This window comes from Manacus vitellinus, unplaced genomic scaffold, assembly GCF_001715985.3.
Source record: "Manacus vitellinus isolate BGI_N305 unplaced genomic scaffold, ASM171598v3 scaffold_59_pilon, whole genome shotgun sequence".
In the NCBI taxonomy this organism is placed as follows: Eukaryota; Metazoa; Chordata; class Aves; order Passeriformes; family Pipridae; genus Manacus; species Manacus vitellinus.
In genome coordinates, this window is record NW_021940681.1 from 1,849,786 (window position 1) to 1,872,734 (window position 22,949).

A 22,949-nucleotide genomic window follows, 5' to 3' on the forward strand; every position below is an offset into this window, starting at 1 on the left:
CACTGACACTGAAATTTATCCCCAGCTTCACACCTTGTTCCTAGGGACAGTAAAAATGCTAAAATAAGGAACCAAAAAGCTTAGGAAGAAGAAGCTACAGTTTGCCTATTTGTTTTGCGATACCTGCTTCAACATTACAGGTCATCCATTTCCCTCTTCATTCCCTGTGTTGAGACTGAATCTTTTTTTTGAATTTCAAACCAAGATGAAAGCAAAGAGAATATCACACCATATTGAATACAGAGGGAGGAAATTCTTCAGCAGAAATAGTATTTCAGTCATTTTTCATAATTTTTTGAGGCACACAAGATGATACAGTGTACATAGATATATTGCTATAGTTTCTTCCTTAAGTTACAATTAGACTTGTAAACACTAATTTATGTTTAATTTTTGCAACCAGCCTCTGATGGAAAGACTAGAAATAGAGTGACTTGGATGTCATTGGCTTTTTTTGCACATACGGCCTTTGTATTTCCACACAGAACTGTTGGGTGCATTAAGACCTGGCCTTCTACTCAGTCTCTTCCTCCTACTTTATTTTTTATTTTCCCTATTGTTTTCTCTAACATTTAGGTGAACTGAAGGAGCTAAATATCTGAGGAAAGGGTAGTGGTTGAGGGAAATTCTTGGCTTGCACAAATTTTAAGACTTAGACTACACTGTGCAAAGCCCCATCAGCAAGGGAGCATATGCTGAAAATCTAGATAGCTAATCTGTCTTTCAGGTTATTATAATTAACCCACTTATACTTCTTGGAAGCTATTAGTATTGGTAACTCTTAATTGCTCATCTCTCTGCAGTACCAGATTTCACTTACCTGAATCAATTCTCACTTTTCCTTGATGCAGACCTGCACACAAATTTGTATCATGTTTAGATGTAGGTTGACTCTATTTACAGTACTCCTATTACTTATTCTCAATTTACATATGATTTGCAAACTCTGAATTTTGCCTTGAATTTTTATTTCCCATGGCCTTAGATTCCAGCTGAAAGATTAAGTTTTCCTTGATTTTAAGTGGCAACCAAAGAAGCATTTTGGTTTGCTTGGGGATTTTTGTGTTTTTTTGGTTTGTAATTTTTTGTTTGTTTGTTTTAATTTATTTATTAAGTGTGCATTTGTTTGTCTGTTTCCAAACAATATTCTCATTTGCCTCAAATATTGGCCTCAGCTTCCTTGAAGCAAAAACTCCAGTGTTTACTGGAAAAACAGCTGTGTGCTTATTCAAAACTCAGTCTGAACTTGCCTGAAATCCAGTTCCAATTCCTTTTGAAACCTGGCTTGGGACTCTGAAGTTCTCAAAATATGATCACCCTTTTAGGACATGGGCCTCATTTTGCATTTTAAACATGGGGTTTGTGCCTGTGTTTAAAATTCAAACCTATTCTTCTATTAATGTGGGCATAATGTTGGAGCCCCTTGAAATTCTGCGTTCAAACACAGGCTAATTCAATATAGACTGAACACTTTTAGAACAGCCATCCTCAAACATCCATATACATAATTCCAAATGCAGCAGAATCACTCGCTTAAAATTAAGCACATTTGCAGATTAAAGAGTACGATGGTGTGATTTGCCCCATTGCAGTGAAGCTCTTGATTTGAGGTTCAAGCCCAACTCCAGATCTGCTGGCACAGCAACAAGTACAGGTCGCTGGGGCAGGCATGCCACACTCCACCACGTCATGCTGCCAGCCCGGGATACCAAACGCAGCAACCACAGGGGCTACAGGCTGGCTCATTGCAGAACTACACTCTACACTCTCACAGCCTACTGACACAGCCACGGTCCCACACAGAGTGCAAATACAATCCGCATGGGTCTACTTTGACTTTCTTTTTATTATAAGGATTTTCACTTTTTGTACCTCAGGCTGCAGACCAAATCAGGATAGATGTTCCTTTTCTGTAGCCACCACTTAGATGGAAAAATAACATGAAGGACAGGATTTCATAGCTTTAGCTGCTTTGATTCAGTAAAGGAAATGCTTAATGTGAGTAACAGCATCCATAATCAGCCCAGCCCTTGCACTCAGTTCAAAATACCTTGAAGTAAAATCAGTGATGAAGTAAGGCCTTTGTCAAGTTTAGCAGCCAAACAAGAAAGGCAATCTAGCTGTGTTGACATAATCCATTATTTCAGTGAGGACTGTGAGACATAAAACAGGTTTGGAAATCCAGTATCTTCACAATAGATGAGCTATTCAACATATTAGTAAATTTAAGCTATTGGATTTTGTGGTAGTTACATCAGTCCTTTTGTCAATATTGAAATATTCTTCAGTACTGAAAGAATTCATTCTGGTCGCTTCCAATCTCAAGACACAAAAAAGGAAAGATAAACATTAATCAAAACATTTCTTTCATGAGTGTTTTATTTGAATTTATATAATATCCACAAAAATAGAAACAGTCTCTAGAACCATTTTGTGAATATATAATCTCCAAGCCGAGATTTACAATGGCAATAGTGAAATATCTAGCTTGGGTTTGTTGCCACACGTAGACATTGAAGATGATGCTGTGAGAAGCAAGCAGGAATTATGCAATGTGCTGCAGAAGGACGAAAATTTAACTAAACATTTTAATGTCTATGTAGTTCAACAACCTACATACAGTTTATCAGGATGTTTTTTGTGCAGAAAATATTGAGAGTGCTCATGCCAACACCTTTGACATTGTGATTTGCATGTAACTGTATAAATACAATATATTTTCCTATCTAGAGCTTTATACATATGAAAAATTATGGTACAATAAAAATCTATACACATGGTGCTACCAGTTCAGCAGCAGCTAACTTAAAGGAGACATCTGAAAATATGATTGCTCAGCCTCTGAAATATAAAATATAAGAGCAATCAGAAATGCTTTTTGTCTAAATAGCAATTTACATTAAAATTCATCTCTTCATTTTCTCCATTTGCTTAGGTCTGATAAAAAGAATCTGTTTGGCTGGTTGCATCTGTCCTTGGCAAGAACTGTAATTTTAGACAGTCCTTTGTGTTTGTCTTAGGCAAAGGCTAATATATTTGTAAAACAGAGTAAATGTTGGCTGTCTTCTATTCCAACTTTGTGCTATTGTAATGCTGAATGACAAGTACCTAGTCTGAAAAGTTCTGCAGAGTGGAAACAGAAACTTGCATGATTTCCACGTGCTGAAAGATGGGACAGTAGAAGACACATTTATACTGCACCCCAGCATAAATCACTCTCTACATTTGTACAGTATGCTTCTAAATAAAGCTTTATATTTCAAAACCTTTAAAAGCAGGTTTAGCTACAGCTCAACAACCAAATGGTGACACTCATGTATCACTGGTTCATTTTATCTCCCAAGAAATTTCATGAGAGATCAGGTAAAAAGCAGGTTTGTGAAGGTATTATAGTCAGTTGCTGTAGGATATATGTTAACCTATAAGGTACAACTATATTGCAGATCTGTGATGGTATCACTGATTTCAGATTTTAACCCAAGGTTTGGACTGGGATGTGGTGTGAAGAGCATGGAGCAAAGGGCTACAAATAATCAGGTGGGGGGAAGAAATGATCTTAGAAGCAAAGTGCTCTCCTCATCTGGAGGCCTGATTCTTGTTATATGAACTACAAAATTATGGTAAAGGAAGTGGAATGTAGCAAATTAAGCTAAAAAAGGAAATTAATTGAGTTGCGTGAAAGCAAGCAAGGCTGGCACAGTCAGTCAAAAAAAAAAATAGACTGAAAGAAAAAAACGCTTTGAAGTACACAGGCTTATTATTTGATTTGTAAATAAGATGAACCTCTCTCCACCCAGGTTATGAAAAGTAAAAATTGTCATGTATGGGTAATTGATGGTGACGGCTCTGGCATACACAGTGTAGGAGGCGGTGTTACTGTTTAACATGCCCTACATGTGTAGATAACAAGTTAGGCTCTCATGTTTGCCTACAAATTGTTGCTAAGCACATTTTATAACCTTTATATTGATACTTCTGTTGTCTCTTGGTTTCATCTCTATTTCCTTTCAAGACAAACAAAAAATGGAATATCCTGCAACCTCCAGCTGTACCCTGCTGAATTTCAAGCTAATACAGATTCAAACCCAAGGGACTCCTGAGAAAACGGATATTGGACGGATTTAATGTTCTTAATCCCAATTTTTTTTCTTTCTTTTTTTATCATGGACTTCTCAGCCCTTGTTATTGTTTTCCAAAGTCCCCATCCCTGAAAAAGTGAGTTGGTATTGATCTTGGTTTCACCTCTGTTAACATCACCAAGAAAATCCTGTTTCTCAACTCCCACATCTCATGTACTCAGTGACCTGGTGAAGAGCTGCCTCCTCTAGTTTTTATTTCCCCATGTCCTGGATGTGGTTGGTGACAGCAGGACACATTTGTGGAGAGAGAAAGAAAAAGCTGCCAATGAACATACAGTATCTGCACAGCACTGCTAGAAATGAGCCCAAAATACCGACCCAGATCTGAATGTCCCCAAAATCTCAATGTCATTAAGTTGACGGGTTTTTCTCCAACCAAGAATTCCAAACACAACTGACAAATACAAATACAATACAGAGTTAGACTTGAGAAAAGCAAAGGGAAAACTAATATTTTACACAAAGGGGTTTTTTGCATTTCTCAAAGGTTTCTTGAAAGTATCTGTCCAAGTGAGACTTTGACCTGCCAGGAGGATCATACAACTTGAAGAAACTGCAGACCACTTCCTCATGTCATGGGACTAACATATGTTCTGCTTGCCCATCTCCTCCCAGTTCTACATGGTATGGATTTGAATGCTTTAATTAGGAGTGCAAGAGCATGAGAGGACTATAAATATTCCTACTGGGAAACCAGTGCCTTTTGGTAGGTTTGCATAGTCAGAAAACAATCATCTTCCTTCAATATCTTTTGGTCCCCAAGACTGACTCCCTTCCTGCAGTCCACCTCCAAGATATTAGTTAAAACAAATAGCCCTTTTCCTGGGATGAGCTGGATGCTCTTTGGAGATTAGGATACTCTGTATCAGATAAGGTCTGGTCCTAAACTTCTGCCTGCAAAAGAAGGTCACAGTGCTGGAGGTAGTATGGGTTCTCCACATAAATGCTGACAGCCACCTTGCTGAGCCACTGCTTTCTGTGGCTGCGATAAACCAACTGAAGAGGAACCCACTGTCTAATTCAACAGGCAGCTGAAAGCCAGCAAAGCATTAAAACACTCAGAAATCAGAGAAGGGAAGGAACAAGTAGTATTGGCCAATGAAAGCTATAAACCAGCTGACTATGGAAGAAGGCTACTTGGCTCAGAGATGCTTTACTGTTTCCTCCACTTGTAGTTGCCTTCCAAAGTGGATTATCATACTCCCTAAATGCCCTAATATTTAGCTCCTTCCCTTTCTTTTCACGACTCATAAATCACATTATGCCTGTATGATTTAAAAAAAAAAGAGGAAAACTTCACAAGAAGGGAAAAATAATCATAATTCTATAATGTTAACTTATATCACAGAAAACTGTGTACATTTTTTCCCCATACAGGACTTACTTCAAATAAAATAATTTTAACACCAATAATGATAATGTTCTTTCTTCCCGACAGAAGTAGAATTGTTTTTTCACCCCAGTTTGGTACATAAATATAAGAAAATAGTCTTTGAATATTTACATCCACGTGTTTTAAATGTTATTTCTTGATATATTTAATTCTCATTTTCTCTCCAACCACGGGCATTCTTTCCAAATTTATATACTAATCTCCGACCATCCACACGCTCCAGGATTTCTCTTTTATAGTAGTATCTGTTAAAATAAAAACATACAACAAAAATTTAAGAGTAAATTCACCTATGGTGCTAAAAGGCCACTGCCAACTAGACAATTCCTCGGCTGGCTTAAGAAGTCTTTATTTTCTGTTGAGAGATATATATAATACCTAAGATCATTGTCACTGAATGACAGAGAAGGAAAAATGGAAGTCTTCTTTTTACTTTATATTGATTAGCTTCTGAGTTTGAAGTTTACTATATGTAAGGTAAAAGCATATTGCTATATTTATCACACACTCTTATTCCATGGGGATTTGTTTCCAAATAAGCCAGGATCTGAAATCAGACCAGGAAAAAACCTCAGCTTCCATTTAAAAGTACGTTTTCAACTTCCAGAGATTATGGAAAAATGCTCAAAATGTTAAATCAAACAGGAAAGAAAGTCCTAACATAGAATTTGTAAACCTATTTTAGGATAATGGGTCTGGGATATGACTAGTTTCTAAACATTGCTGAAAATAACAAGGTCTCTGGCCATTACTGGGCCATTTAAGCCTCTCCAGTTCAGTAGTAGGTGAACTTTTATCTTTCTGCAATAAAGTTTCCTTCCTACTTTTGTTGTTCGGGTGGAGAGCAATAGAATGTATATACATATATATATATATAAACAACTGTTTATGTTATATATACTATAGTATATAGAAACAGGAGAGGAAGAAAAGACAAAGAAGAATATAATCCTACAATGTCAGAATTAGTGGGAGAGATTTAGCTGTCAAAGAAAGCAACTGATGCTGTTGACAAATCACTTTTAAACGTCAAACAGATTCTCCAATCAGCTAGTGTGTTTGTGTGCTGCAGCCTTCCTCAGCAGCATTTCAGCTCACCTCATAGCCCGGCTGAGTTTCTCGTAAGTCATGCTGCTGTTGTTTTTCTTCTTTCCCCAGAGCTGAGCCACAGCTTCAGATTTTAAAAATCTGAAGACACCTTCTGACCGGTCTTCCCACTTGATTAATCCTGGGTTTTTCTCAGGATTGAGAAGAATATCTCGAATAAATTCCCAAAGATGAGTTCCTCGAGGGTCTGAAAGAGGAAAGGAGGCAGGAAGAAGGAGTGTCTCAGGAGCTTTCTGGGCTATAATTGCCATTTTTATGTCATCTGCAGAGGGTGAACACTCAGTAGGGACAGGCCATAGTTCTGGAGTGCAGGACCCCTGTCTCAGAGATATAAAGGCAAAAAGCACTGGCAGGCCTTACACTGAGGCTGGAGGTAAGTGTCAGCCTCAGGCAGTCTGAGCCCTTTGGCAGGCAGGTAGGAGCCCTGGCAAGCAGAGGAAACAGAGTCCAAACCACCCACTGCTTCCTTCTGCCTTTGGCACTCTTTCTGCCTTGAAGAGAACATGTTTAAGCCTTCCCCTCATCTCATTTACCCATTTTTCCTGATACTCTTCTACAGCACAACATCTAACCTGATATTATTGTGTGGTACATGAAACAGCCAAGCTTACTGTGAAGCAGGCACTGAACCTCTGTGCACTTAAAAGACAGACAGAAGGCACAGGAGGTAAAATGCTATTCCACAAGAATGAGTAAGTAAGAAGGTGTAGAGTGGATAGGGGGACAGTAACAAAACTGGCCAGCCAAAATTGTATGTGAAAAGCATATTAAAAAGCTTGACAACGGTATAGAAAAGGCAAAAACAGATCTGCAAGTTCAGCAGATAGACCTCCCAGTTTAAACACAAATACATCCCACAGTTACTATAGAGATGGCACCGGAAAGCCCAGGTCAAAAACAAAAAAAAAGATTAAAAAAATGCAACAATTCAGATGAAGTAGTTTATGAATGAAGAATAACAAACAAACTGACAAGGTTAGCCAGAAAGACAGCAGTCCTTTGGTCTGACTTCAAAAGTATGCAATTAGACCAAATTAAGAAGGAAAGAAGCTAGTCAAAGATGTGAAGATAACTCAAAAATGGTATACAGTGCAACATAAGTAGAAATGGATTTCAGTCAACTAATGCAATATTTTTCCTTGTTCTTGTAATTGTTTTCTAGAACCAGTAACTAGCCTATCTGGACATCAGAAACATACTTAATGGTCATGATACAGAGCAGTACTGAAGAAACTGGAAATGTAGGGGGTTAGCCCAGACTGCCAATGTAACCTGTTCTGTATGCCAAGGCTGTGATTGAGTTCTTAGAATAGTAGAATATCTCTAGTTTGAAGGCACCTATAAAGATCACTGAGTCCTACTCCCTGCTCTTCGCAGGACTTCTAAAACTGAGCCATATGACTAAGAGCATTTTCCAGATACTCCCTGAGCTCTATCAAGCTTGCTGCTGTGCCCACATCCCTGGAGAGCCTGTTCTGATGACTGACCACCCTCTGGGTGAAGAACCTTTCTTTGTTGTCTAATCTGAACTTTCCCTGTCACAGCTTCATTCCATTTCCTCATGTCCTACAGCTGGTCATCAGAGAGAAGAGATCAACCCTTTTGAGAAAGATGTAGACTATGAGGAGGGAACCCCTCAGCCCTCTCTTCTCCAAGCTGAACAAGTCAGGAGACTTCAGTTCTTCACAGGTCTGTCTTCAGATCAGTCCTATCTAATCCTTTCATTAACAACTTTATGATACACACAAATAAAGAAACGAGATATCTGTGTGCAGATATAAAGTTCTAGAGTTCTGTTTGGGCAAAATGACAGAACAGTGTAAGAAGAGGAGTCAGGAAGAGACATAATCTTGAGGCCATATCAAAACAAGATGAAACTGAATACCATGAAATGCAGTGATGGACTAATATTAAGCTTTTCTGTTATAAAGAGGGAATTACACAGGACCCATAAAAATGTCAGTAAAGTACATTAATGGAACTATGTACAGAAATCACAATTATGCTAACCTGTCTTCAGAGTCAGGTTAAATAAACACTACAGAAAACACAGGTGAGAGGAGTGGAAAGAAAGTCATATCAGAGGAGAAGAAGGTGGCAAGATTGAGGGGCAGGTGCTTGCTTGGGATGTCATGCATGAGAAGTTCCGCAAGGAGATGCTGAGCAGGGTCTGTGGTGGATGCTGCACCTGGCAGGCACGGGCACGAGCATGACAGTGTCCACACACAGACCTTCCAGATTTAATCCCAGGTCTTCCTTGTCATTCCTTTACTTCATTCCACCAGCCCAGCTCAACATAGGGCAGAGGTGGTTGGTTTCTGGTTGCTTCCCCATAAGCCCTCACTGATAAAAACAGTTTGAAAAATTTAACAATATTGAGTAACATATAATGTAAACAAACAGTACTAGACAGTCAGATCCTTGGAGAATTCAATCACAATAATAATCCAGCCAGTTTTGCTTTCAAAATGATTCCTCTTCCCTTCCAAAAAAGATTTGCTTTTCATGTGTTTCTTTTTCCTTCAATCAACTAACCAATCATTATAAACATGGATGTTGACTTACTGTGCTTCTTGGTGTGGGACTTTGGGGTATGATCTTGCAATTTTTTTGCATCTGAAGAGTCTGCAGAGAAGGAAAATGAAGTCTATTTGTAAATTTGATTAAAGGCTTTCCATTGACTAGCAGGTTGAAAGAAATAAAACCACAAAAAAGAACAAATATCTCTTTTAAAGATAATCACTTTTCGGAAGGTAATCTAAGTGAGGAGGGAGAGTTTTGTTTTCTTTACTATATGTTAATCAGCACGCTTCTCAAAGAGACCATTGATGAATAAAGAATGAATGCAGAGGTAAACATTTGGCTTTTGAAACCTAAATTTGATTAACAAATACCTCACCTCATGTTATGTGTGAGAGAGAGAAAAATAAGATGATCACATCTATAAAAGGAATCCTGAATTGTCCCATTATGTCTTAGACTTTGCAGAAGCACGTATCTTTGGGGGCTTATTTGCTTCTGAAGAGATGATCTAATGTGAAATGTATGTGCTGGTACCAATGCACAGAACACCTACCTGACTAAAACATAATGAACTGGCAAAGCATTGTTGTTTGGGGGGGCAGGGTGGGGGAAAGGGGCTGCGCTAGTAGGAGTTTTTGGCAGCTGGACGTGCATATATTTTTCTGTGGCTCAGAGCCATAGAAACAAGCCATTTCTCATCAATGGTACTTTATCACCTGCAGCCAGCCAGAGGAGGAGTAGGGTTTCTGGCACAAGTGTTTCTTCAGAAATGAAAAAAAGAGTTCCGCCTGTTCATGACTGTAACCTACCTCACAGTCTGCACGTTCAACCCTCCCGCCCTCAAACCACCACAGCCTGGCTCTGCTCTTGTTCTTAATGAATAGCTTTCATCTGATTGCTCTAAGTCTTACAAAATCTGTGGGATAGTCCTGAGAGGGAGCCCCTTCTGTGTTTGGTTTTCAGAATACTTTGTCCCTGAATCCCATAAAACAAAACTTAAGGTCCCACGCATGTTTTCCCAGCTTCTATGAATGCACAATTATCATACTTTTCATGGAAACCAGGCATTTGCATGGGAAAATGACTCACAGGAAATATTTATTTGCATAGAAACTTGTCAGATCTGCACAAGCTACTGCAATAACTGCATGTGAAAAGGTAGATGCAAAGTTATTCACACACTTGCTTTATTCATACATAACTGGAAACATCAACTGAACAAGTCCGTGGGGATAAGCCTAACCTCTGCTATTCTAAGCCTGATAAATTACTGTCCTTGACCCCCAAGCAGCAAACGTGCTCTGAGTCATTTTGCCTTTCCATTCTCAAAGAGCAGGAACTAGCCTGAACCTCACTCAGCTTGGAGGGGGGTGTGGTGTGGGGGAAGTAAAATGAAGCTTATTTCACCACCTTTCCTCAGATTATGACTCCCCTGATGTTATTAAAAGCCTGTGGGAATTCCAGGTAAGGACTGCAGAACCCAGTTCTTTATTTGCCCTCATATAAATCCTTCTCATTTTAAAATCTCACAATTCGCGTGCAAATGTTTGTTATGCTCTACTTAGCTGGAGATTTATTCTTGGAAGTTCAGTTGCCTTCTGCCTACCCCGTGATTTATTCTGGATTTCAGCTGTGTAAATAGCCTCCTGCTTTGCCACAGCTCCTACATGGAGACTGGTTTCAATCATGCCATGTTAGGAGACTGGGGCCTGACAGATGAAAAGAGTTATGATGCAGTTTCAACAAAGCTGTCTTGCAAAACTTTTGACAAAAGGTTACACATTATTTGCATATGATTCGGGAATGAGCTATTTTTTTACGGGATATACAAATTTAGTTTTTACAGGAGGCTGTGCCCTTGGCGTGCCACCCTAGCTCTAGGCTTAAGCAGTCAGCGGATAAACACACCATGCCAGGATCTGGACAAGTCCCAAGCCATGTCAGAGAGCTCTGACATCCTAGTAACCATCTTATGAGAGTGGGTGGAGACGACAGAGAAAGCAAACAGAGTGTATGGTTGGGGGTTTTTTTAAGGTTTGGTGGTTTTTTTCTTCTGGTCAAGTTTTCTCTCTTCTCTCTTTTGCTTTTCTTTCATATCCTCCTGGGACTTCTACTGCTTTCTCCCTCAGATCTCTTTGCTTAACAGCCTTCTAAGAAGAACCTGCCTTTCCCCCCCCACTTTCTTGCTCCCCTGTTATCTCTGCTCTACCCTTTTCCCACTGCCTTACACTCTCACCTCCATCCCTGGTGCCTGCCCCCAGCACAGAGCCCACAGAGTGCACCGACACCTGTGACCAGAGTGGACTTTCACCAGGCACTACAGCAAATGGGTTTGCTGTTTTTGCTCCTTAGCAAGCAGAGTGCAACTCTCCCTCACAGAAGTGAGGAGGTGTTCAGTGACCATCCTGACATCAGCTGAGACAGGCTCCAGTGGGAGGCCCTTGTGCTGGTGCAGTTGGGCAGAGGGCTTGGTGCCTGCCCTATGGCTTCCCTGGGCCAACCCAAAGCTTGGCCCCAAACCCAGCTACCTACTCAGCATGAGTCACTGGCTCACTAGAGAAACACAGCCACTTCTGGGGAGGAATACGGCCCTTGTTTGCCCGTACCCTACTATACCACGGAAAAGCGCGGTGTAGCTGGAATATCTCGTCTCTCTGACAGCAACATCTGCCCCTTTGACTCAGATACTTTAAAAGACATGTGGAGATTACAGACTATTTTATCATCTTTGTCTTGACATAGAGAAGAGAGAAACATTTCTTTAAAGCAAGCTATTGTAATAATGACAGCTAATAAATCTGTCAGAATCAGCATTGCTTGGTTTAAAATCACTGGAGGCTCAGACTCAATCCTGCAACAGAAGACCACAGAGACTCTTACATGTCGGTAGCTCTGAGACAAGTGACAAACAATTAAAAATATAATTACAAGTTCCTTACCAGAAGATTGGTGACTAGGTGTCATCATGGAAATCTGAGCACGACAGAATGTTTTACTGTCCAATAACTCTGGGAATTAAAAAGAAGACATTTAAACTAATAGCCTCAGACAACAACAAAACCATCTCAGAAACGCATGAAGTGATGTTAGTTACCTACTGTGCTACCATAGCCACTGTCATACAGATAATTCTCTTCTTTCCAGGACACCATTAATGACGGATCTGAAAGTAAAGGACCAAAAGGAAAATCAGATCACTAAAAGGACATTTTTTAACACAGAGGTAAATATTAAGCATTGAGGGAATTAGGAATTTGAAAAAAAAAAAAAAGAGCTGTCAAGGGAACCAAGAAGTGAAGGGGCTATGCACAAAATCATTTCCTTTCGCTCAAATTATGGATGGGGTTTTGCATATTTAGGCAAATGTATTTACACAAAGCACCGACTTCTAGAAATAATGTAATATCCTCTTCCTTTTCCTGACTAATTTATGCCTGGCCTTGAAGGACATTTCCTGTGCCAGATCAACTTTAATTCTACCCAATCCAGTCCTGAATTCTCAGTCCCTCATAATTATGACAGTGCGTTGGTGCCATAGAGATGAAAGTGTTCTCAAATATCTACTAAAACAGAAAGATGCTTATGATGAGCATTTATTTCTGTAATGGTAGAACTCGAAAGTCGTCTCTGAAACAGAGCTTCATGCTTAAGCACATAGTGAGAAACATCAAAGCCTCATCCTAGATGAAGGACCATTTTATTCCAGGCACATCAAGTCCCTTCCTTAACTTAAAAACCACCTTCATGATTAAAGAGGAATAGTCTTTAGTGACCTTCTGGTCATATGGATCAATATAAGCAAAAATATTGTCTTTATGATCTGTATGTTGATCTGGAAATTACTCTCTTCACAGTGCATTTTTGAGGTCAGAAGTCTTAAAAATCTCCTTTTCTTTTGAAACCAGGTCAGAAAGGATGAGATATAAAGTTCAGATCTAGGTTACACCTAATTTTTCTCATGTTCATATAAATGAAATCAAAAAAAACCAAAAATGAATTATAGCTAAATCATTGTGTTTGGCTGAGTTACCACTTATGACATAGGAATTTTGCAGGCATGCTAACTAATAGCTGCATGTTTGGGCACCCAGGGTTTGCGTTCCTACAATAGCACACACCCTTTGCTTGCTTAGACACCTGATCTGCCTAATGTTGCCTCTGAAAACAGTCCTTACCTAGCCAGAACACTGGGAGACAGCTTTCCTTCCCATTTTGGCCTCTTTCAGTGCCCATATCTTTGCAGCTGTGATGGTTTATTAGAATGAGGAAGGCTTCCCCTCAAAATCACCAGCCCTGTCCCTACTGGCTCAAAAAGAGTGTTTCCCAGCAGCCCGATCCAGAATTCCTGCTCCTCCCCATGCAGAAACTAAACCCACTCCCACCGCCTGTGATCAGCATCACCAGAGCCCCACCGTGCCACTCCTGATTCGGCATATCTAGGAGAACCATATATCTGTTAGTCCTTTCCAGGATGTGCAGCTGAGGTACTTTACCCTGCACTATGTACCTCTAGTAGTAGGAGGAAGTAATATTATAGTAAGATCTCGTAAATCAGGACTTAAAGGATTACTGGAGTTACCTCTATGGCAAGCAGCAAGGCTGCTGCATGAGCATCAGCCATACTATGCAGGCACAGGCAAGGAGTGGATTGCAGATTACAAAGCTTGCCTGCTGCAAGGAGAAGGTGAATGGTGTCCCTGGCTGGGGAGGCTGGGCTCCTACAGGTTAGTTGAATAAACTGGCTGACAGTATTTGTCGGAGACACCACGTGCAACAGATCTGTACTTGTTCTGCCAGGAGATATTAAAACGTGGCTCCTGAATGCACCCACATACAGAGAGGCTGGGACTAGAGGGATAGAGAGTGTTTGGATATGGACAGGCAAGGAAAGACAGTGCTCTGGCAAAGGAACCAGGAAAATAATCGTGCCTGAAGAGGACAGTTGAACCAAACTGAAGTTCTTTCTTCAGTGAAACAAAGTCCTGTGAGCAAAGGGATCTAGCAATGAAGATACTAGAAAAAGAGACTTCAGTTTCTTGAAATATATGAAGAAATTGAAATGTAATGGGTTTTTTTCTCTCCAAGTTGTTAGGTTGGGAAATTTCCTAGCATTTCAGACATTAAAGGAACTTAATAACAAAATATTTTTTCTCTCCTTTTTTTTTTAACTGGACATATTGTTAAAATAGTTGTCTTGGAATCTGGTGAATGAAGCATAGAATGAAGTCCTCTACAAAGCTGCATTCATTGAGCACCGCTAATGATTTCAACTCTGACCATTAGTGTAGACTGCTGATACTGCAGGAAAAGTGACCATGAGCATGTGGCGTTACCCAAAACTTCAGAAGCAGATATTGACTAACATTTGTGTTAGTTCTTTAATTCTGCATGATACACTTTCCATTTTATTTAATGCTGTTTTGATATCTCTCTCTTGGAATGAACAGTTTCCCCTTTTTGTCACCATCAAAAGACAAGTTACCCAACTGTCACTCACCTGTTTGCTCTGTCTTCACAATGACATTATGAGATTGGTACATATCACTACCACACTGGCCTGCAAGAAAGCATATGGCAGATAAAACCTATGAGAATGAGCACAGAAGAATCAAAGGTGTTAGCTACAAGCAGCAACTTCCACAACTAGCCAGAGGACTAGTTTTGGAGCAGGAAACATACCCTTTCCTCTTGGTCCACCAGAATTCTGGCTTAAGTCCTATCTTAAAATTTAACATTATAGTAAATATAGAGCTATAAGCAGAATAGCAAACACAGCAACTATGATTTGCCAGGTAGGTCTCTGGGGAATGTGAGAGGCTTCTGAAGATCTCAGAATTCAGAGCACTGTACATGTGTCTCTGTCTAATATCTATTTACCATTCCATTTTAGGTGTTGAAGGTTGCTGTAAAGCAGCTGTCCTGCTGTCCCAGCTGCCTGAGTGAATTCCTGCAGGCTCATACTACACAGATGTTCCCCGTTGATATCAAATTCCTGGAAAGGTATGCAGTTGGCATCCAGTTGGTTGGTATCAAGGAGATGCTGCAGCCACTCCCAGACTTGAAACTTAGTCCAGTACTGAGGGTGTATTTCATGCCACTGGGTTCCATAGAAGCTACTGGATACTGGAAAAGAGAATAGATATTTACAGTCTCTGTCAGCATAATAGTCACCAACAATATGTCATCAACAATAAAGATCTATGGCCAATTGCCTTGGAAGTCCGCAGATATAGACACTTTTCTCAGTCCTTAACAGCGACTCAGTAGCTACTGCTGGAGAAGATGTTGGTGGGGGGGGGGGGGCGCCTCAGTTTTCCAAATGAAAACTGATAATTATTTCATTACATATCTCTTCACTGACTTAATTTTCAGGAATGAATTTAGTAGTGTTGGCTAAATACACCAAAATTCTTTGATGGGAGACACCTTACAGAAGTACTGTTGAAAAGGGATGCATGAGGCAGTAATTTTAGTGCATGAGAAAATGATGGAAAAGCCTTGCAAAATTCTCATAATGTGACATGGAGACTTTCTCTGAATAAGAACTTTGTAGGGATTGAATACGAATTGTGGGATTCAATCAAAGAAGGTTAAAAGCTAAGGCTCTCTCATCTTGCTCCACAGTAAAAGCCTGTCATTGTGGGCCACAGCTTCATGACTGATTTGGCATTCAGATGAATGCATGTTATTGCTGTAGTAAGGTAAGGTGGTTTCTGAATGTAGTTATAAAACTCATTTTTAGTTATGGAAGCTACCTAATTTTCTTGTTATAATGAATCTTTTCTTGTTGATCTTTCAAACTGTTCTCAGTCATATGTCATTGCACGACAATAATTTACATGTGCAAGTGAAAGAAATTGTAATCGGGATAGGATAATTACGTAAGATAAGAGCAAAGGCAGGACTGCTTTGGTCTGACCTCACAGAGTTCAGTGCAATTTATTTCTTGGGAAAGGAGGGCAATGGAGTATGCCAGGCAGAGGTAATGGTGTGATAAAATGTTCACAAGTGGACAAACAGTTTAAGATTGAGGGAATGAGAGATTACAGAAGGAGGAAAGACTGCCATGGCCTAGCTCTGCAGTAGTCCCACTTCAGGATATGGCACCAGTCTTTACCAGTCTGCCCTAGAAGAAGATTAACTACACAGCTGTGAGAAATATTAACAACACTGTAGATATTGTTAGAGGACCACAAGCAACAGAGTTGGCACATTTTAGGAAATCACCTTCCCCCAGGTGCCACTAGACCACAGGTCTCTTCAGTTGAGATACAGGACACAATGCTAGTTTTCAGGTAAACACAAAAAAAGCATAGTTACTTAGGTTTCTTTATCAATATTAGCCAACAAGGCCTGTGTCAGTAACTTAGAGAATTTGCGGGACTGTTTCTCATCCTCCTGTTGAAGGCTTTGAAGAATGAGTGTGGAAATGATAAGAGCGTGGTATGTCAGAGACAGCTTTGATGAAGCTGTCAAATATCCCCTAAAAATGAGGTTGATGTGTATTCTTATCACTTCAGAAGGGTAAAGTAATTTCTGAGGCCACTAGAATCCTAATGTAAATGAAGATATTTTAATGAGAGGAAAAAGCAGCTAGGTAAAACTAAGTGAAGTCATGAATTACTGTGCAGTCTGGTCTGAGATTAGATGTCCCTGTCCCTCCAAAACTTAAGTGAATCCTGAGAAGTTTCACACTGGAAATTTGAAAATAGATCCCCACCATTTCCCCTCACAAAATCCTGTGCAAAGTGAAAGTCAGCCAGGACTTTTTTTCTGCATGACTCTGTTACAGACATATCAGCACATTTATTAAGTGCATGTTGATGTATTCCTGTGTATCTAGAAATTGCACACAAAAAAAGAATAAGACTTTAATTGAGTGGGAACTTTCATTGTAAGTTCTGTTGCAGCATTATTTGGATTAGAAGGACAACAGCATTGTGTGTTTTTCTGCTTAGATTTTAAGGTTTACCTGTCCACTGAATAATTAAAAGAATTTTGCAATTATACCAAGTACTATGCATATATAGAGAGAGAGGTTTATATATATATTTTTATATTGAGAGAATACATATGAATACATTTTTATAGACACAGACATATAATCAGAAAACAGTAAGAGGAAAAAAAATATCTCAAGTCACAAGCTATCTAGCGCTCTAATGCCAGTCTAATTAGAAAGCTATCTAGTACTTTGAGTGGAAAAAAGCAAATACAGTAAATCAGCAAAACGAATATTCTCCTGGAAAGCCAGAGAGGTGATTAGCATTGAAGAGTAATGCAGGTTCAGAGGAGGTGGAAGGGGTAAAGTAAGAGAGAAAGAATTCTGAACCGAGAAAACAGAACTTTTGGCACTTTCAACACAATTTAATTTTAAGAAAAAGAACCAGTAAGGAAATTAACAATAAACTGATCTGGTTTTCAAGTTCAGTTTTTTACTAAAAAAAATAACAAATGGAAATTTTTGTTACCAGGAGTGAAACTCCAGTGGATTAGTACTACTGAATATAGTACTTGTACATGCTTAAAGGTGTAGCAGTCCCTTTCCCCTGGCTCCCCATAAAGAACATGTCTCAGAGTGGCTGAATTGCTCCTACCATTGCATGTGGAATATCCGTCTGTCCAGGAAGGCTGCTGGTGGAGTAGATTACTGCTGGAATTGATACTCATTCTGCCAGCTCCTTCCAAAATCATGATCTGTAAGTGAACCGAACAGCTTGCTTAGTGAGCGGTGTCTAGTCCAAGAGGTAAATGGCAAACAAAAAAAAAAAATCCTCTGAAGGTGAAGTAAAGAGGCCAATTCCATTTGTAGAAGATACAACTGAAATCAAGAACATGTTGACACAACCCCTTTTCTACTGCCACAAAATCTTCTTATGATAAACATTACCATGATTAATTTGCATATGCAAGAAGCAAGTTTCTACAGCTGCCCATCCATAAATGAATAATCTGCAATCAGAAAAGAAGCCGAATGAAAAGACAAGGCTCCTGACAGAGCAATACATGAAAACTACCAAGCTTTGAGATATGAAATACCAAATTGTTTTACTTTTTTTTTCATTTTCAAAGAGAAATGTGATTTAAACATTCTTTCCTTTTTTCTTTTGTCTTTTCTTTTTTTTTTTTTTAGGAGAGGGAAAAGACTTTTCAATAACTTCAAATTCCTACAGTCAACTACAAGCCATGCTCAGAAAATCCTTCACACAGAAGGATGCACATAATAATGCTATAGGGAGGTAGCATTATAGGGAATATCTTGTCAGTTTCTTATCTGGTCTGTGTCAGCAGAGTCTATAACACTTCTTCGTAACAAATATTCCAGATCATACATTTCAGATCACCAAAAAAAATTAGACAGTCAGAGCTCTTAGAAAAGAGACAACCATTGTTATAACAGAATTGATATTTTGGAGTGACACCACCCCCGAGATATCATTCCTTCTTTTAAGAGACACAAACTGTCTTTACCATGTATCTTAGCATTAGCACCATGAGAAAAATTGTCCTTTATTTTTTTATACTTGAAAACCCCCTACTTGTATGATATTTCAGAAAATGTCATGTACTTATCACATGCTTAATCATTTCGGTGAAAGTATACAAAATTCCCCAATAACGGGTATTTTATGTGATCTTTCAGTGGTTTAAAGTTGCAAATTTTAAAAATATACATTATAACCATAGACATTATTTGAGATGGATATAGTAATTTGTTAAAGATTATAAAGGCTTTAGATTGTTATTGTTATATAAATAAAAACACTCGCACACACACGAACAACAAAACCAAACCATTGTTCAAAAATATTCTAGGTCGAAAGCCACAAAGTCCATAAAAACAAAACATTAGACATCAGGATGGCATGTGCACGCAACTAGATTTCACCTTGGAATTAAAAAGATTATGAAATACAAAATGGACTTGTGAAGGTTAAAGTCACTAGTCATGGCTGTTTATCCACTGAGGCTAATGAAAAAGCTTCCACTGAGAGCGCAGCCTGACCCCCTGCGAGATCATGCCAGCTTTTTGGTAGAAGAAAAGGAGACAATAAAAACACTTACAGCCTTGGTTTTAAGGGAATAGCCTGAAAACAACCTGGGTTGGTATTTTGCTCTGTCATTTAAAATAAATCGTGCAACTTAAAAGTTACAAGTATCTCTTTCTTCCCTCCCATTTCTCTACCCCTCTATATATTTAGAACAGGAGAGGGAGAGAGAGAGGTTACTGACAACTGCTTAAAAAGCGAAAGCCTTAGGAAGTTTATCACAGGGAATGGTGCTTTACAGTATAAACTATTTCAGGGGCTTTTTTTTTTTTTTTGGTAGCTAAGCAGAATGGCAAGATCAAACCTGGGGTGATTTAACAGTTGTTTTCCACTTTTTATTCTAGCCAATGTGTAATTCAGTGATCACTAGCAAGGAGAATTTAATTTCTCATGGTACGTATACGAGGTTATAAAATATTAACTGTTTAGATATGTATGATACATATTGTCCCACTGTGGCCAAATAAAAGATGACTATCATATCAGTCAGTACATTTACGCAAATTAGAAGAGAAGACATTTTTTAGCCCTGTGTAAAGACCTCACTTAGTTTGTGAAGAAGAAGGTGTAAGGAAGGATTTTAATTTAATATAGCAATTACAAAGATGTTCAGCATAAAACATGTATATAAATTATATACTTGATGTGTAAGAACTTTTAGGAAATAATGCATGTTTGACAGCCAATACATACACTTCTGAGGTTGTACAGATTGATGATGTATCAAGTTATTTCTTTAACTTTGGTTTTAATCATTAAAGATTACTAGGTATGAATGAATGAAATATTAATGAACAAGACCTTATTACAGTATCAAATAGAGGTTAGCTAAAATACCAGCTATTCTGGGAAAACTATAAAACTTGAAGATTAGCAAAACACACTTAGGAACCCAGTTTGGTAAATTCCTTTCTTTTTAAAAAATTATAATTTGCACTTAATGTTCAGTTTAAATCTATTAATCCGAAGTCATATTTACAGAAGCCATCTCAGAATTTCAAGTATTGTGTTATGTGGTTTTGTATTCTGCGACTTCTGCGGTTTCTGGAATTCTACACAGTTTTCATAAGTGTTACTTTTGCAAACACAAATGTGTCTGGGAAAATGTGTGCATATGAAATGAAGTTATCTCTGTGTTCAAGTTCCTGTGCAATTTTGCCCTGAAAATTCAGTTCAGGTAAACTCTTATTTTTCCTTCTTCATAATTAATCAGGTGAATTTCCAAACCAAAAGATCCTATGACAGTTTGACTTGGCAACTGAAGCTATGGATAGTTAAATAAATTAAATCATGTGTCTTGCATAGTTTTTTCACCACAGCAGTAACTAAAAACAATGCACATTAGAGATCTGAATAGAATCACTCTGATAGCTTTTCTCCTAGATTTGTGTTTCAGTTATTTTTCTTTAAAAAGTTGTCTCCCTGTCACAGTCTAGCAGACAGTTGCTTTTCACAGTATCATAAACATCATTAGTAGTATTATCAGATAATGTGTATGGAACTTTCCCTAAAATTTAATCAATCAACACATCCCATCTTTGGAAGCTGTATTAGTTATCTCAATCAGAAAAACTTTCAGTATCACCTGTAGGAACAATTATGTATGAGAGAGAGAATTTGGAATATGACATTAATCATAGAAACAGGACTGGATTTAGCTTTAACCCAAACTTTACTTTGTTCTGTGTATTACTCAAGGAACAGGTGTTTTAGCGTCTTGAAAACTGTCAAGTCACCTCCTTTATCTTAATGCAAGGGTGTTGCTTATTTGGAAGTCATTCTAGCACTTTGTTCAGGAGGTGTATAAAGTCCTACTAATATAACTTCCACGCCTTTCCTTGGAACCATACAGCATTATGCTCAAAAATATGTATCAAAACTAAACTGTGATTTTCTTCATGTCATCCTGTATATGACTTTATTTGCTAAAAGTTCATGGAAGATTTCTGCTTATATCAGTGTCACATCCCATACTTGGAAAGATTTTGAGTCAGGATGTTGGAAGCAGTGTGTTCTTCATTACTTTAGGGCCAAATGCTCAATTCTCCCTGGTGTACAGACAAACCTGGTTAAAGGGTGTGAAACCTCAAGGGGAAGGACATATAAGATGTTCAGTTTTCTTTTAATTATATTCCATGTATCAAAGTGAATGGTGGAACTAATGAAGCCTTGTTTCCTATGAATGTGTATCTTGTGGTTGGAGTCTCTAGTGTCTAGTAAGATGTGAGTGCTGATTGAAGTTTTTCCCACGGTTGGGGCATTCATAATATCTCATTGTCTCAAAGGAGTGAGCTCCAGCGTCACTCTTTCTTTCAAATCAAGTATTAGTGGATTTTCCTTCTGTACTTGGCAGCCAGTTTTCATTAATCCTGTAAAAACTTCGTATCTCTGGGACTTCTACCCCCATATCAAATTTAATTAAAATTGGCAATGAAACTCAAAGATTGTTACAGGCCAAATACAAAAGCCAAAACACAGACCAAATAACCACAAAAGCCTCATTTCCTCAGGAAACCATGCTAAAAAGGGGTTCTAGCTGAGCTGAGATTTTGGAAAACAATATGAAGATCTTGAGGTATGTCCCTCTGCTAAGACATGGTACATTATAAATGAAAGCACATGTATATACATGTATATACTCACATGTATTTTTATACACATACATACACACATACTCCTCTATGTCTGTGCATTTCAGGTGACTGTACACACCTCTCCATTCTACTTCACTGAAGAGGAGCTGTCTCTGGAGTATAATCTTACAATGCCACTAGAAACACTGCACAGATACGAGAGGAAGCAAATAACACTTTACTCAACCAGCACAGTTAAATATAGTTCTGCATTGACTTTCAGCAAAATTCTTTCTAGAGTCATTCCTATTTGAAGGGATGAATCCATTTCAAAAAAATAATCTTTCACCTGTATTCAATATATCAGGTGATACTCAAAGGCTAAACCCTGAAGGCTTCTCTTAGTGAAAGCTCTCACTGGAGTCTGAAGAAGTGTTGGCCAAGTCACAACCAGCAACTTGGCAGTAACAGGAGGTCATTTGCTCTGCTCTTCTTGCCTTTCTTTACCACCTGACCACTCTGAGTAAATAGCAGTAATGGAAAGAGCAAGGAGCCATGGTCTGCCCATGGAGCAAATCCAGCATTGCAGAAAAACATATTTACAGATCCTTGAACCTTGAACACTGTATAGTGTGCTCTATGCAAATTATTTTATTGCACTACAGGTGTGCTCTGAAAATAAGTGACTCTAATAGCCATTTCCACATTCAACCCAATAAGTCTTAACATCCATATAATGGGTTTCTCCTTTCTTTGAACCAGAATCTATCAAGAACAGCTCCTATTAAATGACAGGAAAATTCTGAACACAGAATGAAAAGCAAATAAGCAGTACAGAGAAAGTGAATTAATCCTAAAGTAGTAAAACCAGAGTGATTGTTCTAATATCGATTTGTGTAGTTGCTTATGTCATGACTCTGAAATGAATTAAGGGAGCGAGGAGGGGGGAGCCCGTAGAGGAAGTGGCCTGAAGTCGTCTCATTTCTAAAGCCATGCACTCTATGCAAAACATAAAAATTATGTCTAGGGCAAAATTGACTGAAACTGCTAAGCCATGACTCCACCTGTAAGCTATGCAAAGTCTGAGAGGGACTTCTAGCTGAGACAAGCTCAGTGCAGCTCCTCCTGGCATGTCCAAAAGGGTGGATCTCTTTTGGCGTATTTA

General features: G+C 38.7%; 1 protein-coding gene across 1 annotated transcript in view; it reads right to left on the reverse strand.

The window, feature by feature from the left end:
* Positions 1 to 2,407: 2,407 nt before the first annotated feature.
* EHF (ETS homologous factor) overlaps positions 2,408 to 22,949 on the reverse strand; it is a 33,506-nt gene continuing 12,964 nt past the window's right edge. Inside the window, exons 2-9 of the mRNA XM_008919946.2 lie at positions 17,760 to 17,859; positions 15,040 to 15,285; positions 14,660 to 14,719; positions 12,257 to 12,325; positions 12,102 to 12,170; positions 9,205 to 9,264; positions 6,631 to 6,826; positions 2,408 to 5,777 (exon numbers count right to left, since the gene is read on the reverse strand). Coding sequence (XP_008918194.1) covers positions 5,678 to 5,777; positions 6,631 to 6,826; positions 9,205 to 9,264; positions 12,102 to 12,170; positions 12,257 to 12,325; positions 14,660 to 14,719; positions 15,040 to 15,285; positions 17,760 to 17,856 — 897 coding nt within the window. The 5' untranslated portion in view covers positions 17,857 to 17,859 and the 3' untranslated portion in view covers positions 2,408 to 5,677. The remainder of the gene's footprint in view (positions 5,778 to 6,630; positions 6,827 to 9,204; positions 9,265 to 12,101; positions 12,171 to 12,256; positions 12,326 to 14,659; positions 14,720 to 15,039; positions 15,286 to 17,759; positions 17,860 to 22,949) is intronic.